This window comes from Mycetomoellerius zeteki, unplaced genomic scaffold, assembly GCF_001594055.1.
Source record: "Mycetomoellerius zeteki isolate Tzet28-1 unplaced genomic scaffold, Tzet1.0 scaffold119, whole genome shotgun sequence".
NCBI classification, from domain to species: Eukaryota; Metazoa; Arthropoda; class Insecta; order Hymenoptera; family Formicidae; genus Mycetomoellerius; species Mycetomoellerius zeteki.
The window spans coordinates 126404-138663 of record NW_017256116.1 but is presented as its reverse complement, the minus strand read 5'-3'; the positions used below and the strand labels follow the sequence as shown (position 1 = coordinate 138663).

General features: G+C 36.0%; 4 protein-coding genes across 6 annotated transcripts in view; 2 read left to right on the top strand and 2 right to left on the bottom strand.

Moving 5' to 3' along the window:
• Positions 1 to 136: 136 nt before the first annotated feature.
• LOC108730289 (probable protein phosphatase 2C T23F11.1) lies at positions 137 to 2420 on the top strand. Of its 2 annotated transcripts, none has more exons than XM_018459879.1 (5): positions 137 to 746; positions 875 to 1086; positions 1282 to 1487; positions 1566 to 1791; positions 1863 to 2420. In XM_018459879.1, exons 2-5 carry the CDS (start codon positions 900 to 902, stop codon positions 2198 to 2200), a joined length of 957 nt encoding a protein of 318 aa, XP_018315381.1. In that variant the 5' UTR covers positions 137 to 746; positions 875 to 899; the 3' UTR covers positions 2201 to 2420. The 2 variants fall into 2 exon arrangements, with proteins under 2 accessions (XP_018315381.1, XP_018315390.1); XM_018459888.1 differs by having other exon boundaries at positions 137 to 785.
• Positions 2421 to 2512: 92 nt separating this feature from the next.
• ArfGAP3 (ADP-ribosylation factor GTPase activating protein 3) lies at positions 2513 to 6380 on the bottom strand. The gene is made up of 7 exons (XM_018459871.1): positions 6078 to 6380; positions 5095 to 5286; positions 4857 to 4988; positions 3785 to 4084; positions 3439 to 3710; positions 2984 to 3329; positions 2513 to 2863 (listed from the first exon to the last, which is right to left on the bottom strand). The coding sequence occupies exons 1-7, from the start codon at positions 6150 to 6152 to the stop codon at positions 2609 to 2611; spliced, it is 1572 nt and encodes a 523-aa protein (XP_018315373.1). The 5' UTR covers positions 6153 to 6380; the 3' UTR covers positions 2513 to 2608.
• A 1208-nt stretch (positions 6381 to 7588) lies between these two features.
• Positions 7589 to 10370, bottom strand: LOC108730299 (uncharacterized). 2 transcript variants are annotated; one of them, XM_018459902.1, is made up of 7 exons: positions 10301 to 10370; positions 9468 to 9653; positions 9327 to 9390; positions 9122 to 9237; positions 8828 to 9044; positions 8051 to 8214; positions 7589 to 7964 (listed from the first exon to the last, which is right to left on the bottom strand). In XM_018459902.1, the coding sequence occupies exons 2-7, from the start codon at positions 9644 to 9646 to the stop codon at positions 7802 to 7804; spliced, it is 903 nt and encodes a 300-aa protein (XP_018315404.1). In that variant the 5' UTR covers positions 9647 to 9653; positions 10301 to 10370; the 3' UTR covers positions 7589 to 7801. The 2 variants fall into 2 exon arrangements, with proteins under 2 accessions (XP_018315404.1, XP_018315412.1); XM_018459910.1 differs by having other exon boundaries at positions 7590 to 7964; positions 8081 to 8214.
• An 87-nt stretch (positions 10371 to 10457) lies between these two features.
• LOC108730315 (MIT domain-containing protein 1) overlaps positions 10458 to 12260 on the top strand; it is a 3853-nt gene continuing 2050 nt past the window's right edge. Inside the window, exon 1 of the mRNA XM_018459923.1 lies at positions 10458 to 10536. The gene's annotated coding sequence lies outside the window, so the exon portion shown is untranslated. The remainder of the gene's footprint in view (positions 10537 to 12260) is intronic.

Genomic DNA, 12260 nt, shown 5'->3' with positions numbered 1-12260 from the left:
TTAACTGGGCCAATTAATCCATCGGAATTGACCAATCTGTCAATTCTTCAAATAAAATGACAAATGCGATTGGTCAATTCCGATGGACTAACTGACCTAGTTAGATCAATTGAGCTTGGTGACAGTGGCCTTTAAACAAGGTGAAAATTACAAAAGTGAGCAAATTTACTAGGTGTTGACCGATGAAATTATCAGTATCTAGTAAATTCGCTCACTTTTATAATTTTCACCTCGTTTCAAGGAGGCTTATTACGGTTCCTTGTGACGAAGTGAAAATTACAAAAGTGATTGAATTTACTAGAATACTGATAATTTATAACTTCATTGGTTAACTTCTAGTGAATTTGATCATTTTTGTAATTTTCACTTCGTCACAAAAACCGTAATAAGCTCCAAGATACAGTAATCGATCCCCTACATATCTAGTGCCTTAACCAAACTCACCGAACAAATCTGCCTGCATAATGACGTCATGGCTCATTCTATAAAAAAGCTATCGGACTCGTGACATCATCAATCCAGATCAGCTGTTTGTCTCGCGATCGATGTCTGCTTGACTGTCTACGCGCAATATTTCCTATGGCCGAATGGAAAACACGGAAAGCAACACGGGGTGGAGCTGATGACAAATTGACTGTATATTACGCGCGTTTCAGCGCGTTTCTGAATGGGAAGTTGTTATGAAACCGGAGTGGAGTGAAACGCATTTAAATTAGAAGTCCTAAAATAACGACGTTGACGTTAAGGTGATTTTGAGCAAAATTCTGCGAATTGATAATTTATAAGTATCACGCCTGGATTCGTTTAATCTTGATTAATTTAGCTGTCATAATATTAATAATATCATATTAAATCGCGTTTTATTCATGTATAGGCTTAATATTAATTGAGAAGGAAAGATGGGACAAACGCTTAGCGAACCAATTACGAAGAAGAAGTCTGCTTGTTGCCGGGATAGCAACTATCGGGTAGGAAGTTCCTGCATGCAAGGATGGCGCATTAAGATGGAAGATTCACATGTGCACATACTTTCTTTACCCAGTGACCCAGGCACTGCATTCTTCGCTGTCTATGATGGACATGGAGGTAGATACTGAACGTGGAATAGATTTATTAAACAATAGCATAAGTAAATTTTCAAGTAACTGTATATATCTAGTATACATTTTTGTATTCACGCAGGATAATCAAATGGATATTAGAAATATTTGATAGACAATACATAGATAACAATATAGTAATACATATATATGATATATAATACTTACTATATATTTATAGGTGCAGCTATGGCGCAACACGCTGGAAAGCATCTTCACGAATATATAATTAAAAGGAGTGAATATAAGGAAGGCGATATCGTAGGTGCGATACAACAAGGCTTCTTAGAATTGGACAAAGCAATGCAGAATAATGCTGCGCTTAGGGATGAACATGCCGGAACAACTGTTATTGCGCTTCTCATCAAAGATAATATTTTATACAGTGTAAGTCGTTTATCTCATTTCGGCTGTACAATAATGCATCTTGACGTTTGAATCCGACCACTAGAAAAGCTTTTGTAGGCTAATGCAGGTGACAGCAGAGCGGTGGCTTGTATCAATGGCAGGGCAGTTGCTCTCAGTCGAGACCATAAACCCACGTTAAAGGACGAGCGCAAACGTATCGAAGCAGCGGGTGGTTTCGTTGAATACAAAAGGGTGAACGGCAATCTGGCGCTGTCTCGTGCCCTCGGGGATTTCATATTTAAGCGGAATGACCGTAAATCGCCGCAGGAACAGATCGTAACCGGTAATAATGAAATACCAAATGTAATGCCTTTCAATTAAACTTTTGCATCAAAAAGGATTATAAATTCGTAGCGTTTCCCGAGGTACAACAGCTTACCATTGACGAGGACTGGGAATTTGTCGTTTTGGCGTGCGATGGTATTTGGGACGTGATGACCAGCGAAGAGGTAGTTCAATTCATAAGAATGCGTTTAGCGCATTCAAAACTTGGCAATGGAGAAGCGTCGAACTGTACGATACATCCCGAGGAGATCTGCGAGGAACTTTTAAACTGTTGCCTGGCGCCGGACGCTCTTATGGGCACCGGCTGCGACAATATGACAGTGATACTCGTGTGCTTTCTCCACGGCAAGCCGTGTTCGCGATTAATTTTGCATTGCCAAAATCCACCGGCGGGTATAGAGCTATAATTGTTTTAAATTGTATAGCGACATTGTATGTTTTATCTAAATTATTACGGACATTTTACTTTCAATTTCGTATTGATACAATTTTTGATATAGAGATATTTGTTGTACAATATACTATGCAATATACTGGCTCTGTTATAAAGAGATGGAGCAGACGTGTTTATAAAATACATTATATTTATATTTTCATTCTCGAATCTGTGTTACTTTTACATTGTACTCGTTCATCGATTCATCGTTCATAAAAAGTGCGAATATATATATGTATATATATTCGCGCGCAACACATCCGAAGAATAAGTTACGCGGAAGCTCAATTAGAAGCTTTTATTTACAACTCTGAACAATGGACAAAACTGGGTCCGAATAAGTAGTGTAACAGTTCTCATAAAATGCGATAGATTCCATTTAGAGTCCATAACGATCTTGTATAGAAGAAACCGCCGCGTTTGCGAGCGAACTGAGTCTTCCAGCAACCTTGTTTACACCTTGACGCACGCTCTCTCGGACATCATCGAGATCTACGACTCCGGCTCTTCCCGCAGTCAGACGCATAGATAATGAGGATGTGGGCGAGGTTGGAGAGTTTTCGATGCCAAAGTAATCGGCCGATGAGATGCTGGATGAGCCCTCGAATCGGCGTAAATTATTCTTACGTTCCCACTGCAAATTCAGATATCGAAGAATAATTATAAGAAAAGAAGTCTTTTACATGCTAATAAAAAACGTAATCTTAATCCGAGATATTTTTTTAGGAAAGTTACATTTATAATTTGTTCTTACCGCATTGTCGGAAGTACTATCTTGAAAATATTGCTCCGAACTGATAGCCTTAGCGCTACCGAACTTCTTCTGAGCTTCGCCTTCAATAACAGACGAAGTTTTCATATCGCTCTTGGTAATTGTGCTGCGAGTAGAGGGACCTAATCGTTTAGGCGGTTCCGGTTCTGCCACGACCACAATTTCGTCGCTGCGCGAAGACGGCTTGCTGTTAGCGTAAACCGAATAAAATTCATCTAAAGTAAAGAAAGATTCTGTTTCTCCAGAGAGCACCTCCATTGATGTCACGACTCCTTTCGACTCCTGCGTTATTGTCTTCATGTCTCCAAGGGCAGAGTGAGTCGCACCACTAAAAAAAAAAGGAAAATAGAAGATAACTTAATACATGAACTCTTCAAACAAATCTTACAGGTGTCTCTTGAAATGTGAGAGTGAGATAGAGCGCGTATTTTTATTACCTTCGTGCATTAAATCCCATTCCAAGACGTTCCGCCTGTGAGGCTTTTGATGGATCCAGATGCTTCACTCTTTCTTCCACTTTCTTGGCCTGCTGACTCAAATTGTGTTCGTATCGCTGAACTAGACGAGTAGCGAGTTCCTCTTGTTCTTCCTTTGTCACTTCTTTATTCTTTTCTTGTGCCAGTTTATGTGCTTCTGCAACGCTTTTCTCCAGTTCATCAAAATTAGTTTTAACTCTCTGTGCACCTAAACTCCCAGTTTTCTTCCCTAGCTGTAATTAAAGACACAATAATTGTAATACAATTTTGTGTTGCAACTGTTACATTAATCACGAAACGAACTTACTCCACCAGGACGTTTGGATTGAGCTGTTCTGCCGCCTATAGTAGGTTTTCTTTCAGACTGTAGATTGTTTGAGGTAGAATCAAAAAGTTTTACAGAAGGTCCGAGGGAATTAGAGGCAACTTCCGGTACACTTTTTTCTGTACTGTCATTGCTTGGCACTGTATTAGATGTGAGGAATGCCTTTTCTTCTATCGGAATTATCATTTCGTTCTGGAGCAAATCTAAATTCTCGTGTTGTTTGAAAAAATCTGGCTCGTTTGTTTCTTCTGACACAATTTCTGTGCCTTCCTCTAAATGCAACTGCAAAAAGAACAATTAGATTTAAATGGAAGTTCTTAAAATGTTTGGCCAAACTTTACCTTTATTAATACATATTTGCATAACACTACCACATGCTTGTTGTTGTATTGTATTGTGGTCACAGTACCCAACATTAACATTTAATAATTTATGATAAACTCTTTCTGCTAATTTATGATTTTCAATTGATAATTGATAATTGGAGAAAGAATACATTTGCGAACTTATGTTTAATATTTTTTTCGATAATTAATAAAACATACACTAGTAAAGTTTGTCCAGATATTTTGCAAACACTCTGTATAGATTATTACATACAACAGCCAAAAAGAACAAATAAATATTATCGTATATATTAAAATACATCGTATTAAAACATGTATCTTGAAAATATATATATGTACGACAGTCTTGATAGCGAATTTTATATTGTGAACATAAATGATGAATAGCATTTTTATAAGCAATCAAACATACATATTTGTACAATTGTAGATCATCACACATGGAGGACTATGCATCGATATCGCAATGATAAGGATATATTTAAATTTAGAAGTAAAAAGCTGTCAAGATGTCATAAGTGGATGTTAGTAGAATTGCGAAAAAAAAGGAACTGATTTCTCAAAACATTTACTCAGCTCACCATTGTTTTATTTTTTGATGTAGAAAGAGAGACCTATAATTATTATATAATTCATAGTTAGGACGGATCTAATAATGCCTATCAAATATCACAAATATTCATTCAATAATTCTTTAACATAAATACCTTTGTGTTATAACGACGCATCGCTTGGGCAGATGCCTGGCCCAATTTCTCCCTATACAACATGGCCGCACGCGATTTATACTTCTGCTGGGCATCGTTTGAGGTGCAGTTTTGTTGCGCAAAAAATTTTCTCTGAGGTAACAATAACACAAGATGTGAACTCGTATTCGATTTGATTATCAATCATTTTTTTCAATAAAAGTGGAATTATTAAATGTTACAAGACATTGAAACTAACAGCATTAGCATTACCACCCAGCTGCATATTCCTCAGCTGCAGCCATGTCCAATTTGTGTCAAGTTGGGTAGATCTGACAAAGGTGAGATGAACTCCCAGACCACGGTGCACCGCCGAGCAGTCGATGCACAAGAACACGCCGTATGTTACGCTGGCCCATGCTGGATTCTTTGCATTGCAATCAAAACACGTCTGAAAGAGAAAGAAAAAAAGATGTGAATGTAATTTGTTATAATTATGATAAATTACACAGAATGTGACACATTATCTTAAAGGACAGAAATAATAGGAAATAGTGTTATTTGGACAATAATATACTCGATAAATAGTGTGTTGAATCAAAACACATTTATTAAAAATGAAACAAGAACTGAAAAATTCTAGTTCAAAGACCTTTCCTTGTTGTGAAGAATAAAGATTGAAGCAATATTGCAGCATATCTTAATATTAATTGAATAAATAATGATCCTTGTTACAAAGAGATCTGGAATTGTTAGAAAAGGTAAAAACAAGTCGGTATATGAAAGATCCATTTAGATTTTAATTTAAAGAGTTTATATAATATAATTATGTAATTTATAAGACAAATATTTAGATAGATATATAAATATCCTTTTGCTAATCTATCTGCAGTGTCGAAAGTGTTTCGAAGAAAGGTTCAAACATTCTTTTTTTTTGGTGTTGTAGGCTAAAAGATTATCAGGATCAATAAATAAGTAAATAAACATTTGCAGAAGTTTCATTTCGGTATTGTTGGTTAGAAAAACCGAGAAAATGAACCGTTGAGGAAGCTTAAAAAATATGAGAAATCGTAAAATCTTAAAAGTTGCGGTACACAACAACACAAGTGAAAGCTAGACTTCGCTGGGAAACTGCAGCCTGACAGCGTGGCGTCCGCGATCCCGTAGTTCGATGGACTTGGACCCCGTCCCGCTTTATTCGCCATCGATCCGCAGATCTCGATGTTCTCGCGTTCAACAAACCTTGTTGGTCGGAATAGCCCGCAGTCTCTTGAATATCTCCTCGATGTCGGCCTTGCTGGGCGCAGAATCTGCCATTTTTGACGTGTCGTCAGCGTGCGTCACGACGTAATTCTGGGACGCGTGGCGAAAGTTGGTACGCTACGCTCCAGGCCGCGGGCGATGAGGGGTTCACTTCAATGACGATGCATTCGGGAAGACGTAACGAGCGCAACGAGAAACGTACGAGGGAAACGCGCTATATCGCGAATAACGGAGACGCGAACCAGGTCGTTTTACGATCCGCGAGGACGCGGGGATTGGTGGAGATATCTGTGACGTCACGCCGGACAATGCGCGTTCTACCTTATCGACTGCGAGCTCTTACAGTGAGTGCAAAAAAGTATTCGTACAGAGAAAATATTAAAAAAAAAACTTTATTTTTAAAAAGTAAATATTATCCAGCGAGAAATGAGACATCGAATTGATGTCGAATCGATATCGATACGATGATTTCAACACCAATTTGACGTCGATTCGACGTTTAATTTATGATCGTTCCTTGTTGGGTAATTAACAATTTATTCATAAAAAATAAAATAGACTGTATGTTTCTTCAAATTATATATACCAAAAAGATGTGTATTAATTATAGAAAATATATCATCTGAAAAATAAGCGAAAATTAAAAATTGTATTTGGAGGCTCAAAAAGTATTCGTACAGTCGAGAAATTTAGCTTCTAAAATCAAGAATACACGCGAAGTTCGTTTGTTTATGTTAGAACCAGTAGGCCTATTCTGTAACTTTTTAACAACAATTTTACTAGCTAGGAATGTTGTTGCGCAGGTATTTTACACGATGAAAAAGCTGCGCAACGATAATGTAACGATACCGAACGTATAATTAAAAGTTACAGAATAGCTCTACAGGGCTGGGTGTATTTAAAAAAATTTTGAAATACTTTTATTTGAAAAATAGTATTGGTAAGACAAATATATTTTATATTTTGTGTTTATTCAGAGTACATGAAAATATTTTGTGTTTTGTATTTCATGGAAGCATATAAAAGTGTTTTGTATTTTGTATTTCGATATTAATAACAAAAGATCGAAAGTATTTTGTATTTTGTATTTCAAATACTAACATTGACAATAAACTTTATTATTTCAATTACAAAGTACAAACATCTTTCAACCTTTCGATTTTAAATACAAAAATATGTGATACTTTTATGTGATCCGCTGAAATAAAAAATACAAAGTACGCTTGTATTGTAAATAGTGTGTTTTAAATAAAAGTATTTCAAATACATGCCCAGCCGTGGTTAGAATAGAATATATTCATTGTATAAAATTGCAAATTAATGTTTATTTTCTACAAATAAAACTTTATTTATAACAAATTTTTTTGTACGAAACTTTTTTTACTCTCACTGTATATTATAAGCGACCTGCTTCATCGACCCACTCTGGTTCATATTTTCGTTAATTACATGGTAATTATAAAAAAATCCCAATGTAAAGTCTGGAAAAAATTCTTTATTTAAGCCTCGACAAATACGTGTTGCGAGACGACGAATGAAAATCATAAATCTTATACAAATTAACATCTCGTTTTATCCGCAAATATCGTCTAATCGTTGCTCCGCGATCGGGGAATCGTTCACGTTTATTTCCTCCTCTTCTATGCTATTCAATCTGGAAGCCCGAAGCAGCAAAATTATTATTTTGACTCGCGAAGGAAAGCCTACTCGTCCTGTTCGAGACTATAGAGCATTTGAAAGCCAGCGTCCAGACTGGGTGGAAATCCCATGTCGGGATCGAGCAGTTGCAACGTCGGGACTTCACGATACACGTTGCCAAACTCGTCGAGCTCTTCGAATTGCAGCTTGTTGGCCGCCTCATCCAGTCTGAAAAAAATCGACGAATATCGTTTACACAAAACGCAACATACGTCCTGAGAAAATTATGTCAGTGGCTCAATGCAGTCCAATACTTGGTACTACAAGCATTAAGTTCAAGTTGCCTCTGTCTCTCCATCATTTCCTCGACTTTCCTCTTCGCGTTCCCCTCAAACTTCAAGACATATTCCTGGTAGTAGTCATGCAACGCCGATACATCTCCCACGCCTGTCTCTAGCATTACTCTCTCCACGGCATCCTGATAAATAAAAAAATCTGATATTTGGATAACTATATGTTAGCTGCGTTCAGCAGAAAAAGTAGCTTTGCAACTGTTGTCAGATTCTTTAATATAAAATTAATAGATAAAGTAATTAAGTGTAAATATATTGGGTCAATAAACGAGTAAAATAAATAAAGATTTTATTACATTAGATATTTATTATTATACCCTTAAGGTATCTTTAATTAAGGTTTTTTTATATAATTGGTTCTTGCATTTATTTCCTTGCTAGATCTATAGCCAATTATATTAATATATTAAAGAATTTTACAATTGCAAAGCTACTTTTTCTACTGAACACAGTCATTGTAACTAAAGATTGTGTAACAAAGTTCTAGTCAAGAATAATTTTGTCAAAATCCTATGAGAGAAAAAGGTATATTTCTCTCTGTATACACACTATCTCATTTTAACTTATACTGTCTCAATCTACAATCTTAATTAAAGTTTTACAACAGTAAAATTTAAACTGAAATAGTAATAACATATTTTTTACACAGGTTTCTCTGTTTTCACAAAATTATTCATGGACAGACTGTTATAGAATCTTTAATTGTAACGATAATCGCGTAGCTTTCTCTCTTCTTACAGGAAATCCATGATCCTTCTGTTCGGTCGCTGTTTTCAACAGAAGAGTCATCCGCCTCAGAAAGTGATCCGCGACGTCGGTGAGCGTTTCTATGGCTACATCTGACGAGTTTTCAAATCCTATGTGCGCTAACAAAGTGGTTACAGTGTGCCTTAACAAATTTCGTGCAGTTTTTGGCGTTAAGTAATTTATAGTAGAACTATCTTTAAACGTATTCCTGAAACGATACGATTACAATAATTAATGCGATAACCTGCGTTGTTGCACAATAATTTAAGCTAATGCAAGAAATACCTTTTTGATTGATAAGGCAGAAAATGAAATAGATTTCTAGAACACGTTGTATCTTTTGAACACGTTGTATCTGATGATTCTACAACAGTCATATTTCCAAGTACAGTTCCCTCTTCCTTAAAAAAAGAGATTAATGTATCAGTATATTTACTAATAGTATATTATTAGCAAAAGCTTTGTATTGAGAGATCTGTTTAAATCTTACCATCGTACGTAATTGTTGATGAAGATTTATAGTGTTTAATACTTGTAAATTTCCCATTGGTAATCTGTAACGAATATTATTGAATATTTGATAATGGATTAACTCATCATTCCAGACATCAACGTAGTAAATTATACTTACTGTAAATATTCAGGTTGCCGATCAATCCGGTAATCACAGTCGGTGCTGTTTGAATCTTCCATGACTTGTCGCCAAACGTTTTCTATTAAATCTGGCGTTATCACTTCTTGCTTAATCATCTCCCGTGCTGGCAACTCGCCCCACAGTCCGCTATTACTTATATTTTTGTTGGACTTCATTGTATACCTGAAAAAAATATGTTGATTATTTTTATAATTGTTCGTTAATTTGCGGGAACAGTTTAAAATAATACAGCCTGATTAATCCTGTTAACAAAGGTTGCTTTTCACCGTTATTGAATTTTATATAGTATATAAGTATAATATTGAAAATGACAATGAAGATATGTTTGTTGTCCATTATTAAAGAGTATTATATATTAATTCTAGTGTAAAATAATTAACTTTAGTTCACAGCCTTTGTAATATCTTTGTTGGATTTTATTTTTTGTTGGAAGTAAATGATCTATGTGTATATTATATATATATATATACATAATAATTAATAATAATACATAAAATGTTATATTATATTATAATAATTATACAGTTTATTTACATAACATACATAATTTACATTATGTACATAACATCTATGTTTTGTATAATTATATATATAAAACATTTTTATTATATCCAATATACAAGACGTGTGTTGGGAGAATACCAATTAAAAATTCCCGCCTAATATTAACGCTGCAGTCACGTCACATCAGCGTGATTCGACGTACTTCAAGTAATCTCGAAAGTCGAAAGCGTCATATGCGAGTCTTGTCAAGTTGAGTGTTGAATCGTGGAACCTTTCGAAGAATCAAACCAAAGAAATCATCTCACCTAACGATCGATCCTAACGAAGAGCTATAACGAAGTACAATCTCTCGCGCACAAGTTGTATAAAACTTCACATTTCTATGTCAAGTACGTTCCAGCGTCACGCAACAATGGCCTGCTGCAACTAGATAAAGGTTAACGTCACGGCGCGTCGCCAGTTGCGGCACGTTGAAAAAAGATTCGCGTCGCAAGTCGCAGGGTAAATCTCGTATCGTAGCAACCACAGACGCCGAGACGCGGTGAGTATAAACTGCGCGTTCTCATTGCATCTCGCTTTAGAAAGAGACAGAAGACATTAAGAACTCTGTCTCTTTCTCTAATTTCAAGTCACAATGAAGTGGAGATGAAAATCAATTTGATCAAATTCAGTGAAACTATAATATACTGAATCGAGCCATCGAGGTGTGAAAGTGTCCAAATTCCTACTTTCAAAAGGTGCCTTCCAACAAGCGATCATGTCATCTTTGTTCAACATTGGCAAACAAGGATATAATGATCCAATAGACCTGTTCTTTTTGGCTGAACTTTTGCCTTTTCTCTCCAGGAGGAAAGAAGAGGAAGAAAGATGAGCTGGTGCAAAAGTTCAGGCAAAAAGAATATGCCTATTGTGTCACGCCGTGTTATTTGTGTCATTTGTGTCGCTTGGAAGGCATACACAGTGAATCATCCTTATTGTTTGCCTAAACAAGGGTGAAACAATTCACTATGTTACACAAACTGTGTTCCACTTAACGCTCGTGGAATTATTTCATTCTTGTCGTTCATCAAATGTTAAACAAGGACAAACGATGCGAGCGTTAAGTGAAACGCAGCCACAGTGTCCGACTGTCTTTGCTGGAAAGCAAACTTTTAAAGTGAATCTCATTCTAAAGAGTGAAATTTCACTCTAAGGATCGAAAACTGAGCCACTCTTTTTCCAGACTGGCTCAATTTTTTCTTTTAGCCGGTCTGTTTTTTTTATTCTGCATTTTGTTTTTTTTAGACTGCATTCTACAACTTTTTTTCTCACTAAACATAAATCTATTTCAAATTAAGTTTCGAAAGTATAAATATGTATTATAATTTAGCTCTCGGTTTAGCTATAGAAAACAGAAATGAGATTTCATTCCAAAGAATTTAGAGAATAGACAGTGATATTCCGTTGCAAAAATTTGTAAAGATTGTACGGTTTTCTTTGTCAGGAATTCGCTGATTGGCTAATGTTGTTTTCCTACATAGGCTGCGTTCGGAAACATCGCTCGGATGCCTCCGATTCGTCATCTGTCCTTCTTTAACATTAAATGTTGAACGAGGACAGATGATAAATTCGAGACATTAGAGACATCCGAGCGACATTTCCGAACGCAGCCATAAACAGGAAAGAATCAGAACAACAAGTATTCGTTTGCCTTCCTTTTCCCCATCAGATCGTAAGTTTTCTATAGTAATTAGTACAGGGAAGGCGTGCCAGTATATTATATATATATGTATATATAGAACTCTGATGTTTTTTTTTGTTGTGTAACTGTATTATTTATATAATATAATTTCTTGAATTAAAATAGATGTATAATCAGCATACGAGTATAATTATAGTTGCGAGAGAACAAGAGTTTCAAGATGGAGGGGCAACGCGTAGTTCGAGCGATCGCTCGATAATCGATATTTGAAATTCGAATGCAGGCTGCTCGACGGGGAAGGTTTCGCACGCTCAAATTACGCTGAGATAACGAGATATTCCCCTGCCGTTGCAATCGTCACTTTACGAGTAATACGATCCCCCAGACTTAAATTCACACATACGAGAATATACTTACGTGTATATTTATAACCGCGGTTCAATTCACGCTCACACATTCGTGAGCATTATTTATCCTTATTTAATATTTGATAAACAACAAGGACGAAATGAATTCTTAAGCGTTGTTAAAGCAAATCGAACCACAGATTGTATAGGCCTGTTCTTTTTACCTGAACTTCTTGC

Bases quoted from the DNA above. Each gene is read 5' to 3' on its own strand.
- LOC108730289 (XM_018459879.1), top strand. From the start codon at position 900: ATGGGACAAACGCTTAGCGAACCAATTACGAAGAAGAAGTCTGCTTGT. The intron at 1,087-1,281 runs GTAGATACTGAA...ATATATTTATAG, and splicing joins TGTCTATGATGGACATGGAG to GTGCAGCTATGGCGCAACAC. The intron at 1,488-1,565 runs GTAAGTCGTTTA...AAGCTTTTGTAG, and splicing joins AAGATAATATTTTATACAGT to GCTAATGCAGGTGACAGCAG.
- LOC108730299 (XM_018459902.1), bottom strand. From the start codon at position 9,646: ATGAAGTCCAACAAAAATATAAGTAATAGCGGACTGTGGGGCGAGTTG. The intron at 9,391-9,467 runs GTAAGTATAATT...TATTCGTTACAG, and splicing joins CGGCAACCTGAATATTTACA to ATTACCAATGGGAAATTTAC. The intron at 9,045-9,121 runs GTATTTCTTGCA...GTATCGTTTCAG, and splicing joins CTGCCTTATCAATCAAAAAG to GAATACGTTTAAAGATAGTT.
- ArfGAP3 (XM_018459871.1), bottom strand. From the start codon at position 6,152: ATGGCAGATTCTGCGCCCAGCAAGGCCGACATCGAGGAGATATTCAAG. The intron at 4,085-4,856 runs GTATTTATGTTA...TTCTTTTTGCAG, and splicing joins TGCGTCGTTATAACACAAAG to TTGCATTTAGAGGAAGGCAC. The intron at 3,330-3,438 runs GTAATAAAAATA...TTTTTTTTTTAG, and splicing joins ATGGGATTTAATGCACGAAG to TGGTGCGACTCACTCTGCCC.